General features: G+C 39.1%; 1 protein-coding gene across 4 annotated transcripts in view; it reads left to right on the top strand.

Annotated features, from left to right (window-relative positions):
* The window catches only part of VCAN (versican), a 102,955-nt gene that overhangs the window by 59,247 nt on the left and 24,211 nt on the right, over window positions 1-19,497 (top strand). For 2 of the 4 annotated variants that reach the window (XM_073234425.1, XM_073234427.1), the window contains 5 exons: window positions 987-6,188; window positions 9,408-9,521; window positions 11,737-11,850; window positions 16,549-16,707; window positions 17,988-18,070. In XM_073234425.1, coding sequence (XP_073090526.1) covers window positions 987-6,188; window positions 9,408-9,521; window positions 11,737-11,850; window positions 16,549-16,707; window positions 17,988-18,070 — 5,672 coding nt within the window. The remainder of the gene's footprint in view (window positions 1-986; window positions 6,189-9,407; window positions 9,522-11,736; window positions 11,851-16,548; window positions 16,708-17,987; window positions 18,071-19,497) is intronic. The other 2 variants (XM_017675803.3, XM_017675804.3) reach the window with 1 other exon arrangement.

Raw genomic sequence — 19,497 nt, 5'->3', positions numbered from 1 at the left:
AGAACTCCTGTAGTGGCAGGACCCTCTCTTAGGACAACTGAAAGTGTGAAGGCCAGAATTTCCTCCTTCCTGGTGTACAGACAAGAGCTTTGCTGATGTATTTCTGGAGGCAGAGAAGTCCCTTGGGCTTACTGGTGGGCACCCTATGGCAGTTTGTAATCTAGGGGCTGATCTGAAGGTATGTGCTGTTTAAGGTACGCTAGTGCAAATGTGGACATGTGACTCCTGAACTTCCTTTGGAGAAAATGTTAATGAACAGAACTATAATTGACCCAATCCAGGTCACCTCCCATGAGGGATGAAGGTGAAAAGGTGTGGAGGGTCCTTCTTCCCTTGTGCTTTCAGTGAGCTGTGCCTGCACCCACCGAGCCCTCCATCCAGGGCTTCCCACCCTGTGTCTGGACATGGCTGCTGCCTGTGCAGTCCTGTCTCATGGTTGCGCTGGGGAGGGGTTGTCATGGCACTGTGAAAAGATATAAAGAAACCTCTCTTCTACTTTTCTAAAAACGGTCTTCTCTAGGACTGATTATGACAAGAGACCAAAAGAATCTCTTCTCATTTCCTCATTAAATAGAAGGCGTTAAGCATCCCCTTACATAAGACATAATCAATTACATCTTCTCTATGATCTGGTGAAATGGTGTTAATTTTTTTTCAGTTCACACAAAGATGAATTCCCACACTTCATGATTATCATGTATATATGTGATTCCTTGTTTCATTTTAAGGATGTTGTTTTGTTAAACATGTTGACAAGGTTTCATAACCCGTTTCTAAAATTTAAATTGGATTCACTTTCCTATTGTTAATGTAAAACAGCAAATTTGAAGACTGAGAACCATGTGTTAAAGGATGATTGTACTTAATGGGAAAAAATTTGAATACTTCTTTGTGTGTGTGGTCAGCCAGCCTTGTTATCGATTTCTTCTTTCATACCCTGTCAAATCTTCCATTTAAGTATTGTGAAAACTCTTTGTTTTTTTCAGGTCGAATGAGTGATTTGAGTGTAAGTGGTCATCCAATAGATTCAGAATCTAAAGAAGATGAGCCTTGTAGTGAAGAAACAGATGGAGAGCATGATCTAATTGCTGAAATTTTACCTCAGTTAATTGAAATAGATATATACCACAGTGAAGATGAGGGGGAAGACGAAGAGTGTGCAAATGCTGCTGACGTGACCACCACCCCATCAGTGCAGTACATAAATGGGAAGCAGCTAGTCACCACAGTGCCCAAGGACCCAGAAGCAGCAGAAGCTAGGCGTGGCCAGTTTGAAAGTGTGGCGCCTTCTCAAAACTTCTCACACAGCAGCCAAAGTGATCCTCACCAGTTTGTGATAGCCGAAACTGGCTTATCTACTGCCATGCAACCTAATGAATCTAAAGAAACCACCGACTCAGCTGAACTGACGTGGAGGCCCGAGACTTACCCTGAAACACCAGAACAGTTTTCAAGTGGTGAGCCGGACGTTTTTCCCACACTCCCATTCCATGAGGGAGAGGCCACAGAGCGGCCAGGATCAGTCACAGGGAGAGGACCCGAGCTTGGGCATCAGGGCCATGAGCACAATGAACCCCTACCTCTCTTTCTTGAAGAGTCTTCAGGAGATGCAGTCATGGACCAAGACTCTCAAAAAATGGTCTCTTCAAGGGCTATGGTGGTAACATTCAGTGAAAAGGCAGAAAAAGGCAGCACACCTGTCACATATGCTCCAAGTATGATTCCAAGTTCTTTGCCTGCAGATGTTTCAGAAGAACTGTCAGTTACCTTAACGGGAAGTCCCCAGCCTGATGGCGCACTGTCCACTGTAGAAAGCTGGGTGGAAATAAGCCCCAGACAAGTTGTAGAGCTGTCAGGAAGGCCGTCAGTTCCAATTCCAGAAGGCTCTGGGGAAGCAGGAGAAGCTAAAGATGAAATGTTCACCATGCTGACTGATTTATCACAGAGAAATACTACAGATTCTCTTGTTCCCAGTGACACGATGATGACAGAAAGCCTTTTTGATATTCCGGCAACCACTGCTTCTTCAGTTTCTGAACAGCCTTCTGCAGAGGCAGTGCCTACCAAATTTGTAAGGGAAACAGACTCTTCGGAGTGGGTCTTCAGCACATCTCTTGCAAAGAAAAGGAAAGATGAGGAAGGAACTACAGGCACAACTTCTACAATGCAGGTACAGTTACTTCTGCAGAGATCGGATCCGTCAGTCTTGCCCTCTGAATTAGAAAGCTCCAGCAAAGCCACATCTAGGGATTCAGCATCTGCTACCAGGACCGATGTTATGTCTTTGACAACACCCACACAGTCTAAAAGGGAAATGACAAGTTCTACCCTTGTCTTTACAGAAAAAAATGTTTTAGACAATCTGGGGGCACAAACCACAGAACCCAGCAGTAGCAGGCAACCTGGGGTTCAGGAGCAGCTGGCCACTGGCCCAGGTGGCCTCATATCTCTCTTTGTGGAGCAGGGCTCTGGAGAAGCTGCTGCTGATCCAGAAACCACTGGTTTTTCTTCATTTCACTTACAACTTGAAATTCAAACCAAAAAGGAAGCAGATGGCACTTTGTCTCCCCATGTGGGAACTATATTCCCTTTTGAGCCAAAAGGATTGGCTTTCAGTACTGAAACAGACAGGGAAGTTGCTGAAATTATAAGCCAAACATCCAAAAACAACTTGATTTCAGAGGTGTCAGGAGAGCAAAATCGTGGGTCAGAAATAAAGGGCTTTTCTACAGATTTTCCTTTGGAGGAAGATTTCAGTGGTGGCTTTAGAGACTATGTGACAGTATCTCATCCCCTAACACAAGAAGAAACGGTAATGATGGAAAGCTCCGGGGATGCAGCATTTAAGGATACCCAAATTTCAGCATCTGTAACACCTACCTCAGATCATATCAGTCACTTAGCTGACTTGGAAGGACCTCAAAGCACCTTGATGAGCACTTCCGCCTTGTCTTGGGAAGAATTCACAGCCTCTGCTGAGGGCTCAGGTGAGCAGTTGGTCTCAGTAAGCAGCTCTGTTGACCAAGGGTTTGCCAGTGCTGTGGGAAATATTTATGGTACAGATTCCTCACTTACTGATCAAGAATTGGGAGAAGGTGCCGTGAATGAAGCTGGTACAAGATCCACCGTTTTACCAACAGCAGAAGCTGAAGGTACTGAAGCTCCAAGAGAAATGAGCAAAGTGAAGTTTGGTGGCACAGTTCCAATGGACTTTCCCCAGACTATGGAGCCAGCCTACTTATGGTCCAGGCCAGAAGTCACTCCTGTAAGACAAGGAATTGAAAGTGAAACAGCCTCAGAGGAAAAGACTCAAGGACAAAAATCTTTTGAATTCCCTCAAAGCTCTACTGCACCAGAACAAACAAATTTTGATTTGCAAACATTTACTGAAACTGGACTCCAAACCACAGATTATTCTACACTAACAACAAAGAAAATTTACAGTATTGGTGAAGAAATGGAGGAGGAAGGCATTTCCTTACTTGATATGTCTACTCCAGAGCCAGATGCAAAAGGCTTGGAACCCTACAGTACTCTCCCTGAAGTTACTGAAAAATCCCATTTTTTCTTAGCCAGTGCTTCAGTGACTGAATCACTGCCAGCCGAAAGCATAGTTACAGATTCATCAATCAAAGAGGCAGAAAGTATGAAACCCTCTCCCAAAATTATGAGACCAATAATTAAAGAGTCAGATTCTGATCTTTTATTCTCTGGACTGGGATCAGGAGAAGAAGTTTTGCCTGCTACAACATCAGTAAATTTTACTGAAATGGAACAAATCATCAACATATTATATCCCCAAATTTCTCAAGTGGACAGTTTAGAAACTAGCAACTTAAGTGATACAACTGACCACTCTGTGGAAATAGAAACTGAGGCACATGTAGTAAGACCACTCACTTTCCAGACAGACAGTCTCTCTGATGATAGGGACACAGCATCCAGCCCAACCATACTAGAAATTATAAGTGACACCAGCACAGAAGGACCCTCTATGGCACTTCCCATTCTCTCCACAGACACTGTGCATCTTCAAGATCAGGCTCGAGGTTGGGCAGAAGACATACAGACTAGCAGACCACAGCCTCCCCCTGAACAAGTCTCTGATGAGAATTCTTCAGCAGCAGAAGTGAAAGAAATGGCAACCTCTTCTACTGATTTTCTGGCCAGGACTTACGGTCTTGAAATGGTGAAAGGATTTGTTACATCAGCTCCAAAGCCATCTGACTTATTTTATGAACATTCTGGAGAAGGATCTGCGGAACTGGATATGGTTGATTTAGTCCACACTTCTGGAACTATTCAGGCAACCAGGCAAGGAAGCACCACATTTGTTTCTGATAGATTCCTGGAAAAACATCCTGAAGTTCCAAGTGCTAAGGCGATTATTGCTGATGGATCCCCAGCAGTTTCAACGGCGCCACCTCTTCATTCCCAGCAGAATGAAAGCCCCTCCAACCCAGCTAGCACACTGTCATATGAGAGGTCTGCTGAAGGTGCTGCAGAGAGTTCCCAAGACCATTTCAGAGCATTTGAGGATTTCACCTTAAAACCTGAGAGAAGAAAAACCACTGAAAATATTATTATAGATTTGGACACAGAAGACAAGGATTTAATATTGACTGTTACAGAGAGTACCATCCTTGAAATTTTACCTGAGCTGACTTCAGATAAAAATACTATCATAGATATTGATCACACTAAACCTGTATATGAAGACATCCTTGAAATGCAAACAGACATAGATCCGGAGGTACCATCAGGATCACATGACAGTAGTGAAGAAAGTACTCAAGTTCAAGAGAAGTATAAGGCAGCTCTTAACCTTTCCTTAACTGAGGAAACCTTTGAGGGCTCTGGTGATACTCTTCTGGCTAACTACACTCAGGCAACCGATAAAGAAGCAATGACTTCTGGAGACAGAAGCCAATTAGATCACACAGGCTTTGTCTTCACAACTGGGATCCCTGTCCCTAGCACAGAAACAGAATTAGATATTTTGTTTCCCACAGCAACATCCCTGCCCCTTCCTAGTAAGTCTGCCACAGTTAATCCAGGGATTGAAGAATCAAAAATGGAAGCAAAAGTCCTTGATGACATCTTTGAATCGAGTACTTTGTCTGATGGTCAAGCAATTGCAGACCAAAGTGAGATGATATCCACATTGGGCCATTTGGAAAGCACACAGGATGAGTATGAAGAACAGAAATATGGAGCTCCTTCTTTTCAACCAGAATTCTCTTCAGGAGCCGAGGAGTCACTGATTCATCCTTCACCCTACGTAAGTATTGGGCCTCTCCACCTTATGACTCAGAGTTTAACGGAGGCACCAAATGGAATGGAAGGATCCAATCCCCCAGATTACATGGATACAACATCAGTGTTTCCAGCTTCTGCAGAGTCGTCTTCTCAGATGCTGTCGTCTCCGTTCACTGTACACTTAGGCAGTGGGTTCTCTGAACACACAGAGGGCCCCCAGCCAAGTGCTCTGCCAAGTACAGATGCTGGCACATCTCAAATGAACCCAGGAAAACTTGGAAACATTGAAGGGACTTTCAGACTACCAAGTGAAGAGGACTTTCACATAACAGAGCCTCCATCCTTATCTCCTGTCACAGACCTAGAATCTTCAGAAGATGAAAGTGAACCTCAGTTATTAAAACAAATCGAAGCTTTTCCCACAGAAACAATTGCTGCAGACGAAACTGAGATTCCCCAAGATTTCAAAAGCAAAGCCAGTGTTCAGCTTTCTGGAGAAACAGTCCAGGTCTTTTCCAGTATTAGCACACCTGAGGCTGGAACTGTTATCACAACTGCAGGTGAACTTAAGTTAGAAGGTGCTACACTGTGGCCACATACTACCGCTTCTGCAACTTACGGGGTCGAGGCAGATGTGGTACCTCAGCTCAGCCCACAGACCTCTGAGGCGCCCACCATTCCTCCTCTGGAAACAAACCCTGAAACACAGGCGGCTTTGATCAGCGAGGAGGATTCCACAGTAGCGGAATCAGAACAGCAAGTAACAGCGAGAATCCTTGATTCCAATAATCAGGCAACAGTAAGCAGTGCAGAGTTAAACACTGAGCTTACAACAACATCATTTTCCCTTCTGGAAACTTCTAATGAAACCAGTTTCCTGATTGGCATTAATGAAGAATCAGTGGAAGGCACAGCAGTCTATTTACCAGGTAAGGTCACAACACTGATAAATCTGTTTCCAAACTTGGAGATGGTCCATTGGTCATAACATATATATGTATATAATTGTTATTGTGACATTAAATCAGTGGAGATTTTTATACTGTTCATGTAACAAGACAGGACATAGGATTGAGTCCATAATGAGATACAAAGAAAGTAAGTATGGATTATTTCTGGGCTTTATAGTTATTCGTATTTTTCTGGGTTTTAGGAACCACATATAATTGTAGCACCGAAAAACTGAAAATGTTAATGGTTTTTAAAAATCAATTTGGTTTTACTCACAACTGAAGAACTGCTTTGTCATATGGCCCAAAGTTATACACCTGATAAAGACAGGAAAATAAATTCTGTTTTTAAAACTCTTTCACTGATGGGTGCTATTATGGCAATAATCAAAATCTGTCAGAGCTTTAAAATTTGAGAATAGTAAATAGCTCTAATAAACATGTATGGTTTGTGCAGTATTAATTATCAGTTCAAATTTCTATGTAATTTTCTTGCTCCTGATAGTCCTACATAATGTGCCTAGCACAGTGCCTAGCCGTGGTGGGTATCCATTCTGTGTATATTTGTGCTTTGCCTGTCAAGAGAGAATTTCTGTGGTTTTTTTTAATTGAATGGACAGAAAACATGAATTTGATACTGGTTCAAATGGTCTATCTCATTCACAAAAAGGCTATAAAGCACATATTATTAACCCCAATTAAAAGGATAGAACATGGAGGTTCAGAGATGCTCTGTAATTTGTCCAGGGTTGCATAGCTACACACGCTGTGGAAAAGTAGTATTTGAATTCAGTCAGTCCTACACCAAAGTCTCTGGTCTTGTTACTGCTGTTTCCTGGTTTCTTATTAATATAGTATAAAAATGTATAATTGATATTTAATGATATGCAAACCAGAAGTCTTGGAACGTTTACTCTGAGGAATTTATTTTCCTTTTAATCCAGCTGGATGATGCTGAGAAGTCTGTTTCAATGGTGTTTTTCAGGCACATTATTTAAATAACTATGTTAGTGGAATCTCCAAGTGGCCATTACCTCCTAGCTGCTATCTAGAAAAAGAAAAAAAGTCATTACTTCAAGGGCTGTGTTGGTTGAAACCATGTTTTATTTTAATGAGTACGTTTTACAGTATAGCTATACTTAGAATTATTCTTCTGATAGTTTCAACATTGTCTTCTGTGCCACTGATACTTCAGTTTGTTGTGCTTCAGATAGAGTGCGACTTTTACAAATGATGAATAAAATTGATCAAAGGTGGTTGGTGGATTTCTTGGTGGTGGTGGTGTTACTCTATACTTAATCTATAAATAATAGCCTAGTAATCTGGCCAGTATTTGTTCTTTCCTAATTTTGTTGAAATATACTTCAGGCTGGCAAAAATATGATATAGATATCATTGGTAATAGCTATGTAAAATAGAGAGAGTTAGGTTTGACAAATGAGTGGGAAATGTGTATCAGTTATCCAATCTACAATGCATCTTCATCGCAAAACAAATTAACACTTTTGGCTAATTCAGGAAAGAGCAGCTCACACTGGATGGCTTCGCCTATCTACTGCAGATTGAACTTTCAGAAATTAATACGAACTGTTTAGAGAAGAATAAAATTCATCAAAACAAAACTTTTCTCCCAATCTATACTACTTTAATAAACAAGACACCTAGTTTCTTGTCAAGTCCTTGCCCCATACCCTCAGCGTGGTGTGTGGGGCCTGCAGGGGGAGTCATAGTACTGCCTCACATTTATGTGGTACCTCACAGTCTTACCAGGCACTTTCACATAAGTGTCGTGTTGATTTTGCACCAAGGGCAGCACATAAATGTGTTGTTGATGTAGCTTTGTCATCTAAGCAGTGTACTTTCAAAGGCAGAAAACTAAATGGCTAGGGAGATCTTCCATATTTTTAGAATTTTAGGAGAAAGAATCTTAGAAAAACTGGGATTGTTTTTAAAGAAATAGGTGCAAGCATTTGACTTAAACTGATTGTAATGTTGAATTCACACATGCGAATGTGTATCTAATGAGTCTTTCTAGTTGCCTAGAATTTAATTAACATTCAGAAAGTATGAGTTTGCCATTCCTGTGTGGAAAAGTCTCAGTTATCTTCTGTAGCAGTATCTGTGTGTCAGAATATTCCTTAAATTCATGTTTCATAAGTAGATACCTTTTTTTTCATGTGTAATTATTTCAGGGCTTTGGGACTTAGGATTCCTGAAAATATGACTTTTATTCTATATATAACCAATTTATATCAATTATTGTGCAAAACTTCCGTCATTTGGATTCTCGAACATTTTGAAACTTAAGCAATCTGCAAAAGTATTCAAATAATACATAGAAGCTATTAATGTAAATATAATCATCTGAGCAATATTACAGAATAATATCTGTGCTTCAAATAGTGTAAAAGTATTTGCATTTAGGAAATATATTTTGAACTGTTTATTCTCATAAATATGTGTCTTTGGCCTTTCCGTTTATCTGCTAGGAGTGTCAGTATCATTGTGTTTTAATAAGGAAATGGTAATGAAAATTTGGGGTTTCATTTTAGGTGAGGCTTTTGTATTTGGGTTTGTTTTTATGCAGTAGAATTTAATCCCTGTGTTGCTTTTCTTCAAGTATAGTTTAAAGGAGTACATTTGGAACGTGTTTTTGGAAAAAGCATATTAATGTAGCAGAAGAGACTTCAGTGCACACTTTGGAAGAAAGGCAGTTTCTGAGCATTAAGTGGTAAAAGGCAATAACAATTCAAATGATGATAACAAGCCAATCTGCTAAAAAGAATGCATGTTCTGTGTACCCAGCCATTTCCCATGAACTAACCTCGTTTAAAAGATTACATTTTCCATTCACTGTGCACATATGTGTAATCATTTTGACTAAAATCAATTGCCATTATCATGCCAACTAAATCTGCAGTAGAATATATTAGTTGCCAGATGTCGTACAAAATATTGTTAAAAAATAACAGCGATTGGATCCCAGAAATGAATAGATACAATTTGTAACAATTAGTTATAATGCCAAGAAACACTCCAGAGAGTAAAGTTAATGTTAAACTTTTCTGCGTTGTATATCTAAATTGCTATGATAAAGCTTCTATTATAGTAGCAATAAGTTTCATTTTATGCTAAAATATGTTGAAATTTATTCAGAGGTGAGCCTAATTGCTTTTCTTACTTTCCTGAACATGTTAGGACCTGATCATTGCAAAACAAACCCTTGCCTTAATGGAGGCACCTGTTATCCTACTGAAACCTCCTATGTGTGTACCTGTGTGCCAGGATACAGTGGCGACCAGTGTGAACTTGGTAAGATATTCTTGCCTGAAAGGCTGTAGTGCTTTTCCAGAAGATATATTGTGGGAGAATTTATATTGCTCAAATCAATGAGAGGATTTCAGAGAAACCCATGTATAGATGAAGCATATGTTAAATGAAGTTAAAATCATAGTAATTGAAGTTGGATATGGAAAATGAGGGCAGATGTTTATTAGATTTTGTTAATATACCCAAGATTCCGTAAAGCTTACTGTGCTTAGCTGTCTTTTTGTGCTTTTACAGATAGGCTTTATAAATGCATAAGTAAAGTTGCATAAATATTAACAAAAACTTTTAATCTAGTTTCCCAAATCTGCATATCAATAAATAATCGATTTAAATGCCAAAAAGTTTTTAGAAAGCTACCTTTAAAAAATTAGGGAGTTTGTTTTTTCTGTTTTGGGCTAACAGGCTCCTCTGATGGGAATGGAGAGCTCCTTCTGGGGCTGTCCCCTGAGGCCCGTGTAAGCCACCTCTGCTTCAAGGGGCTTTGAGATTGTCGTCCTCGTTTGAGGTCCAAGGAATATCATTGTCTCTTTACTATATCAATTCCTTTTATTCCCATTCCTATTTATGTTTCCTTTTTTCTTAAAAAAATAAATACCAGTTTTGATTTGGCTAAATTTAGACCTTGCCTCTGAGGAAAAGTGATGGAATATAGTGGCTAGGTGCTCCCGTTAGAGGCACTGTGGCAGTGTTCTCGTGATGAGTAAAGAAGGCCGGTGGGTAATGTTTTAGATTACGCAGAAATGTTTAGAAAGAGTCCCTGACATTCATGTTAAAAGAGTGCTTGTCTTAAGAAAAGGTCAACAAGCTAGTAAGCTCCATATTTGTACTAATTAGTGGGGATGTAGAGATAGCAATAGATAACATTTAAGGAATAATTATATCTTAAATATAAAATTCACATATATATGTTTAAAAGCATCTATAAGGCCCCCATTTTGTTTTGTGTTGAAATCAATTTAAAATAATTTCATGAGCTAACATATGGGAAGCTGTTAGAAGAGTGGCTGACACATAGCGAACACCTTAAAAGTGTTTTGTAATACTACGGTATAATATCATCATTACTAAAGCCATTTTAGGTCAGAACACATTATATACTTCTTGGAAGTTTATTTTATGTATTCATTTTTAACATTCTTTTCATTTAACTAAACATTACATTTTTAGTGGAGTTGCAAAATGTACAGGAATAAAATCATTAATTTCACCAGGGAAGATCGTGTATATCTGTATAGAAAAGTTACATTTAATACAGATCTTCAAGTAGGGAGGATTTTAATAGGTGGAGGAAGGAGATTCATCAATCAAAAGCACAGAGATCACAAACTGCAGAATGCATATGGGTGACTACAAGCATTCAGGTGGCCTCCTAGGGATCTGTGAGAGACAAACCTACCGGGAGAGAATACTTGAAGGAGGGTTGGATCTTTTTAGGTCTGAAGAGGCCCTGAATACATTGTACTGAAGAGTTTAGTACTTCATCCTTTAGCCAATGATTCTGAGACTTCAGTGTACGTCAGAATCATCTGCAGGGCTTGGTAAATCGTTGCTGTCTCCACAGAATCTGATTCAGTACATCTGGGTGAGCCTGGTGCATTTCAACATTCTTGGGTGTGGTGGTGTTTACTGGCCCACGGACTGCGCTTTTAGGACCACTGCCCTGGGCAGCTGGGATCCACAGAATGTTTGGAAGCCAAAGAGTAAAATTATCTTGACTCTGCCTAAAGATGAGATGACGATCAGCAGAGTGAAGGATATATAAGAGAGGGAAGAGGCAGAGGCAGTGAAACCAGTTTAGTGTTTTCATTATTCCCTGTAAGCCAGGATTGGGGCTGGAAAGGTAGGGGGATTCTTATCAGTGTTAGGATTCATGTGACTCATCTGAAAGCAGTGGAGACAATGACCCTTCTCTGAATATCTTTGGAATTTTCTTAGGGTTGCCAGATTTAGTAAATAAGATACAGGAAGGTCAGTTAAATTTTAATTTCAGATACACAAATAATTATTTATATAAGTATGCCCTAAATATAGCATGAGACATACTTATACTTAAAGATTATTATTTTTTTTTAAATCTGACATTCAGATTTAATGGGCCATCTGTATTTTATCTGGAAACTTTACACTAAATAGGATCCTTACAACAACTTGATCACTTTTGAAAGTACTTTTATGGGCTTTTATGATTATATTTCAGATTTTGATGAATGCCACTCTAACCCTTGTCGCAATGGAGCCACATGTGTTGATGGTTTTAATACCTTTAGGTGCCTCTGTCTTCCGAGCTATATTGGTGCACTTTGTGAGCAAGGTAAGAGCTATCCCAACATTTATATGATGAACATTGCTGATGTTTCATTTCTAACATTACTTCTAGGCAGCCTTTTGTCATAATGAGTTGGTTGTTTTTAGCGATTTTGGCCATACTTCATATTCTCTGCAGAAGAAATGCACAGGTTACCACATATGTTAGGTTTTCTTATGTGTCCATAGCTCACGACATCTGAACGGTAGTGGGGTTTTGATCACTGCTGTTTTGCTGATAGAGTGGAATTACAGACAGGCATACTGAGGTGAGCGTAAGGACATCTAGCCAACAAAAGGAGCATTGTGTGATACATATTCTTCCTGAGGACAAACTAGGCACCCATGTATGTGGCTTGTACCAAGGGTACTGCACTCAATGTTAGCTGCCTTTGTTTTCTCCCCTGAGCACTGGAGATTCAGCGGGCTTATTTTTCATGGCCCATCACCTCTGGAGGATGAGTTAATATAGTTGTTAGAATGCATTAGTTTTAGCTTGGCAAACACTATGTAAAAGATGTTGTGAATCTGCTCAACAGGGAATTTTCCTACCGAAGATCTGTTTTTTCTGAATGAAAGAAAAGCCTGTGTGCACAATGGCTTGACTATCTTGTCCTGTAATTTGCATTTTATGGCCAACCTGAGAGTGTATTTTAGATGGTTATTGGTAATAGTTCTTAGTCCATCAATCAGAAACAGATTGCATGCTCAGCACACTCCACTTTGAGACATTGATTTCCTCTGCTTAAAGTTGTACAGTGGTTTGGCCTTGACAAAAATGTCTCGTGCCAAACTTCTATAGCACTAGACAAAATGAAAATGTATTAGGACAGTCAGGCACATTGGTCTGGCCCCACATTCTGCTTTGCAGTGTCAATCTGGGCATCAGCTCAGAGCAAAACTAAAAGGAGCATGTATTGAATTACCAATTGAAGGAGATGAGTGATGGCTGAGTTTTTAGAGATTTTTTCATTTACTCTATTGCATAGGAAGAGTCTGTTTTAGAATTTAGAAAGAAATCTGAAAATTGATCAAGTAAGATCCTCTTCTTAAAAGAAAACAGTAAGAAGGATGCCAACAGTAAGAAGAAAACAAAAGGGTGAGATATTTGAAATACAGAATCAAATGATTCTGGCCTCCCTTAGTTCCAAGTCCACAGAGTGATTCAAAAAATTCTTTCAGCAAGTCTTTATTGAATACCTACTGTCTGCCAGGCACTGTTCTGAGTGAAACTGAACAGAACGAAGCTCTGAAGAAAACAAAAATCCTGGCTCTTGGTGACACAGCAGAATTCTTGACAGGGTATGAAAAGAGATACTATTATTGGATACTTTATAAGTTGCCAGGTGCTTCCAGGTACATAATTTTATTTCATTGACAGTATTTCTGTGCATTGGGTCAGAAATTGAGGCTCAGAAAGGAAAAGTGAAGTGTTCCAGGTCAAACAGCTAGTGCATTAGAATGGGAAAAATGAACCTTAGCTGTTTTTTAAATCCCAGGTTTTTCTCAGTATCTTCACACTTCTAAAGTAACTCTCACAGACAAGCATTTTATTTATGTGTCTATCCAATGGATTCAGTGGTCAGAGATCCTTGGAAGAGACTTTGGAGACAGTTACCTTTTCCTACTCTATTATTAAAAAGAAAAGACATTGATTTTTTTTCTCTCATTTCTGGAGCCACTTGACTTCCAGGTAAACTCTATTTCATCTTAAAGCAAGTTTGACTTTCATCCAGATTATTTGCTAAGACACAGCCATCCGAGTCTATTTACCAGCTGCAGCTGCGCTCCTGTGATTTATTGCCAGGACACTGAAAAATGTCTCCTTTTTTCAGGTTGCCTAAGAACAAATGTTTTCTTCATTAACAGCAGCATTGCTGTCTAAACAGTTTTCTGTCCAAATTTCGGTGATGACTGTGCTGTTGTTTCTTCAGCTGACTTTGGAGACAGTTCAGCACACACAGATTGTCCGCACCCAAAATCAATGACACAGGAAGAGGTGCCTAAGTGTTGATAATTTCTTAAGTCATGGCAGATATTGAAAATGTTACCTATATGGCATAATGAGAATATAGTTTTAGTGAAGTCTCTTGAGTGGTAGTTCCAGATTCTGTCACCATGAAAGGAGTTGCCATCCCCTCTCCCCCTGTTCCAACACTCATGGGCCAAACTGAACCTGAATCTTGTCCTGAAACCTAGGCACTCTGGTAGTTTTAAAGCATAAGAAGTGATCCTACATGTCAGAAGAATTTTAAGAAAATATAATCTAAAAGGTCTGCTTTTTAATAAATGGAATGTGTACCCCATTATTTTTAGGGAAGATTGAAAACATGGACTGCTTCTGATCTCTCCTATCAGAGTAGCACACAAGAAGATGCTGCTTGACATGTAGTCATGCAGTATGTATTTACTGAATTAATGAGTAATAAAAATTAAGTGAATCAGTGTGGATATTTGGTTTTTTAATAATAAAAAGTCACTCTGTTAAGTGGCTTTTGCACATGTATTATAATTGGTGTTTGCACACATATAATCATTAGGAATATAAATCTGTTGTCTAGATAATATAAATAAATAAACTGTCCCCATTTGGTTTTAACAGAAATTCTGTGCCTGTATTTTGGACCTGTGTTCTGATCAGAATATATACACCTACTAACTGAGAAAGGCATTGTAGCAATGATGTGGTTATGCATCTAAATTTAATGATAATTTGAGATTTTTGGTGTAAGAGGAAAAATACTTAATGATAATCTATTTTAATAATGAAAGACTAAGACCAGACTAATACCATTTGGGTTAATAGAGAAAAAGAGTATATAAAATAATTTATTTCTAATGTCTCACTCAACAAGTTAGGGATCCTCTAGAATTTTAAGCTGTTTTAAAATAAATAATAATTTCCAAGGTTAAAGAAAATTGTCCTATTACAATACCATATACTGACTTTAACAATAAGAGTTTTCTGAAACTGTCCCAATTCTCCTTCCTTATAAACTAAGTCCCCTCACATTTGAATATGTTTGCTCCCCAACACTCCCACTTCACCTCTAAATTCTTCCATGTGAATATTGCAAAAGGAAAATTATTAATCCAAGTAGCCAAAACATGTTCCATTCTGTGCTGAGTGCTAGTTTAACCCAAACCACCTAGCTGAGGCTTGAGTCCTTTCCTAGGGGATATGGTGGTCCCCAAACAACACTTCTATAAAACTCACAACTTCCAGTAGACGTTACTTAAACCAATTAGTCAGCTGGTTGTAACTAAACAACGGGTCTGATAGACTAAACTGAAATAAAGACTGTTCTCAGAGATAAGCTGCATCTGTTGTATGATTATGGTCTAAATCACTGAAGCCAGGAAAAAATTAAATCTCTCAGGATGCATATTTTCCCACAATTATAGAAAGAGGAGAAATCCGAGTGAGCAAGAGTCAGGGAACGATTTGACTTTCAGTTTGGCTACTAAGTCTGACATATAAGACACACATTTCTTTCATCCAGTAGGGTTTTGTTTTCTTCATAGATAAATTGGTGAGTTTAATAAACCCTTGGCTCCTTCAGTAAAATTAGGGAAGGGGAGGACGTTTATTAGGCAATCTGGGAAGTTCTCTATAAACTTTTTACTCATTAGTTTTTACAGTTACCTAGCTCAATATATTTGTGAGGTACATTTTGTGGAAGTCAAAATTACTTCTATTGACTATTATTTAATACATATAATTTAACCCCATCTATGAGTGGGTGAGTCTGAGGGAAAATCACCAATGAGATTGCAGAGCTATGAGCAAGGCTGCTTTACTGAAAATACGTAAAAATTGGCAGTCTAGAAAGTATAGCTGAAGTTTACTGTCAGGGTAAAATTTAGATATATTTGAAAAATGTTTTCATCCCACAAAGATACTGGTTATAGGGTGCTTATTGCAAAATACACACACACACACACACATACACATATATAAAACTACATACACAAATACACATATATGTATATGGCTTGGTGGAATGTGGGGCACAAAGTTAAATAACTTAGGTTACTTCATTCTTAATAGACTTAAAATCCTGATGCATTTGCACTGGGAGTTCACTACATTCCCTCTCATTTTTGGTAAGAAAGCACACAGCCCTGGCTACATCTCCGAAGCTACCTACTGACGATGAAGACATTTTTTTCTCTTTGTGAATGTTACCTGACAAGAGCCCCTGGCCACCCCAGCTATCTTTCTGTGTAGTAAGAAAGGACTAATTCCAGAGCCTTTGAAGTCCTTATGCAAATAGAACATTCATAATCTTATTATCTGAAATTCCCTCTGGATTTTAACTTATCACTTAAATGATTCTCTTTTGAAAAGTTGTTGGTAAGGAATTAGCCCCAGTGGCTTCACAAGTGAGCTAGTTGACACCACAGCCTAAGCAGCTGGATTGGCCCCCCTTCCAGTTTTCTCCCCTGCTGACACTGGCCTTTAATCAAGGGAATTGCAATCAAATACTGCCTTTGCAGTCCAACGATGTACAGCCACCCACTTGGCAGGAATTAGTTGGGCTGTCTTTGTCATAATTTTTGTCATCGCGATCACAGTTTATTAATTGGTAACTTCAGGGACATGGCATTGCTATTGTTGGGTCTTCTTGTTAACACTTGGAAATGTGAGCCAAGATTGAATGACGTAGGTGAGTTTAATAAGCCCCTGCCTCCCTCCTTCTAGACACTGAGACGTGTGACTATGGTTGGCACAAATTCCAAGGGCAGTGCTACAAATACTTCGCTCACCGACGCACGTGGGACGCGGCTGAGCGGGAATGCCGTCTGCAGGGTGCCCATCTCACAAGCATCCTGTCTCATGAGGAACAAATGTTTGTGAACCGTATGTACCACATATACACAGGTTTCCTGAAGCTTCACACAGTCTCACCACCTTCTTGGCTTTCTCTGTATCTGAATTAAAAGAAATAGCTTTCTCAGTGGTGATTCAACTTATTAAATCCCTCATCTGCAAACTACTTGAAATCATCTCTCCTATATGAGCCTCCTACTCTGAGAAATCTTCAGTTGTGATATAAGCAGGGATTTCCTGGTCTGCCAGCAATAATAGGTACAAAAGCACGCCGTAGTTGAGTTGTGCTGTTTGATTATTTTTTGATTTGCAAAAGTGGCTGCTTATGGGTCAGTCTCATTCTCCTTAAGGCTACCTTTGGGGTCTCTGTTTTGAATATGTGAATGCATTGCCTAAAGCTAAAGAGAAAGTTGCTGTTAGTTATTTTGATCCTACTACTTAAAACTGAATTGTTAATGACACTCTAATCTTATCCTCTGTACATAATTGGTTCTCTTCCAAGTTTCTAATTGTTTTAGGCCATAGAAAGTGGGCTTCATATTAAGAATATGAAAAGATGGAGACTGAAATTTAATAAAACTTACTACCAGGGTAATGATTATTTAACAATAATAACTCCTTAAACTATAGCAAAGAGAAGGGCAGCTAGCTTTTATGTACAAATATGTAGAAGTGTTTGGCTCATGACATATTTTGATATTCTGTTATGTATGTTTTTATGAGGACTGCTATCTTTTAGGAGTTTGATTGTTACTTTGCAAAATCTGGATAGAGGTTCATTTAACCTTTTACATGGTGTCCTTGCCAGTGACTCATCTCCTGATGAAAGGAATTATTCTTGTGGATAATTTTGCAGAACTGTTTGGTCTAGGTGTTCAGTGTTTAAAACGCTTTGAGAAGAAACATGTGGCTTCCAAAGCAAGGCTACCATAGGTGAGATCTGTCACATTTTTATTGGGTCACTGAATTTTTGCCAATGGCATAGCTTAATAAAATAAATAAATAAATGGAAAGTTTTTATGATAAGTAAGGATGGAAAAAGATTTATAATATACTGCTAGGGAAATTATTGCCTTATGTCTGATATTTCAATGTTACACAATCTTGGTGCATTAGCTTTTTTAGTTTAAAACACATTGGGCAGAAAAACAAAAGATAGTCAGACTATGACAGATTTTTATGAGCCACTAAACAAAAACCCTGCCAGAAAAGAGGACACATGATTCACTCTGAAAATAATTTTCTTTGCTACATTTCATCCTTATATGGGAATGGTAGTAAAAATGTCTGTGTTGTTTCCCCTCTCTTAGGTGTGGGCCATGATTATCAGTGGATAGGCCTCAATGACAAGATGTTTGAACATGACTTCCGTTGGACTGATGGCAGCATGCTGGTAAGCAGCTCATGGAAGTGACACCAATTCTAGGAACTTTGTACTGTGTGCTGATTTCGTATTGCAGAAGGTGTATTAGATTGGAGACCAGCTAAGTGACTTGCTCAGCGTCACTTAGTGGGAAAGGGGGGTTAGAACAGAGCTCAGAGCTCATGCTGACTGGTCGGACTACTGGAGCCTGGGGTCGCTGTGGCTCTCTCTTTACGAGAGAGGTGTATCGGATTTTTCCATTGAACTGGAAACCTGCATGATCAGCGGTATTGCCTCACGTCTGTCTTTTAGATGATCTCTCTTTTCAGAGCTTCAAAGCAGAAAGGAAAAGAATGAATGTAAGAGAAAGGGCCTTTAAAAAAAAATAAAACCTCTCCCTCTTACATAATTGCACTGGAAACCTGCTGTAAGGCATGGCTGATTTTTATCCAAACAAAAGTGCCTATTTTTTTCATCTCAAAAATGACTGTGGACTTCCCTTGTGGATTTCCTTCCATTCAAGTCTGCTGACTAATTATATAGTTTTTTAGATTTTTCTACTTCTTCAGAAAAGGAGTGAATGGTAATTCTGGCTACAACCTTAAATAGGCTGGTTCTTAAGTCCGGACAGGTGAAGCAAAAGTGGTTAACTATACTAGCGGTTCTAGGCCCTGGCTGCCGATTAGAATCTCCTGGGGGGTATAGTTAAACATCCAGTGCCCAGTCCTCAGCCCAAATTCATTAAAGCAAAACTGCTGGCGGTGATTTTTTCCAGGTGTTCCCAGCTTATTCTAAAATACAGACAAAGTTGGGGTCCACTGGGCTACACAGTAAGTGTAAATTAAATTCTAAATTAGATAAAAATAAGAGGGAAAATTGAAAATAATTTTTAAGCTCTTTTTGGTATGAAATTACCGGCTTAAATTTCATTCATTGCCGGCCATTCATCTGGATTTAATGAGTTTGGCGAAATGTAAAGTTCATCCTAGAACTGATGCCAAAGGAATCTCTGCTTTTGGAAGTTCTACTCTGTTCAGGAACTCTCCTCTGCCTTCTTGTGGACACACTGCTTAGTTCATCTCTGTGTCAGTCATTACACTAAGCATTTTTTATTTATTTATGCCCCATGATAAACTTTAAGAGAGGCACTAGATGTTTTATGGGTGAAAAAAGGGAAGGTCAATTAAGTTGAGATTTTTGCCCAGAGTCACAATGCTATTAAGTGGTGAAGCCAATATTTGAACTCAGACCTGAACTTAAACTCTAAAGCCAGTTTCTCCTGGCTGGCATCTCTTTGACTTTAAAATGTAATAAAGTCACTACGTTTTTCTGTGAGTAACCTTAAAATAAAGCCTGGCTTTCTGTCTCTCTGTCATCACCCCTTATATTTAATCAGCACTGATTTGTCATTCAAGTTCCTAAGTAGGTACTTTGGCAAGATGCAAAAAAATAAGGCA

The sequence above is a fragment of the Manis javanica genome, chromosome 1 (assembly GCF_040802235.1).
Source record: "Manis javanica isolate MJ-LG chromosome 1, MJ_LKY, whole genome shotgun sequence".
Lineage (NCBI taxonomy): Eukaryota > Metazoa > Chordata > Mammalia > Pholidota > Manidae > Manis > Manis javanica.
Note: the sequence above shows the minus strand (reverse complement) of the source record. Positions and strands in the feature narration are given on the sequence as shown.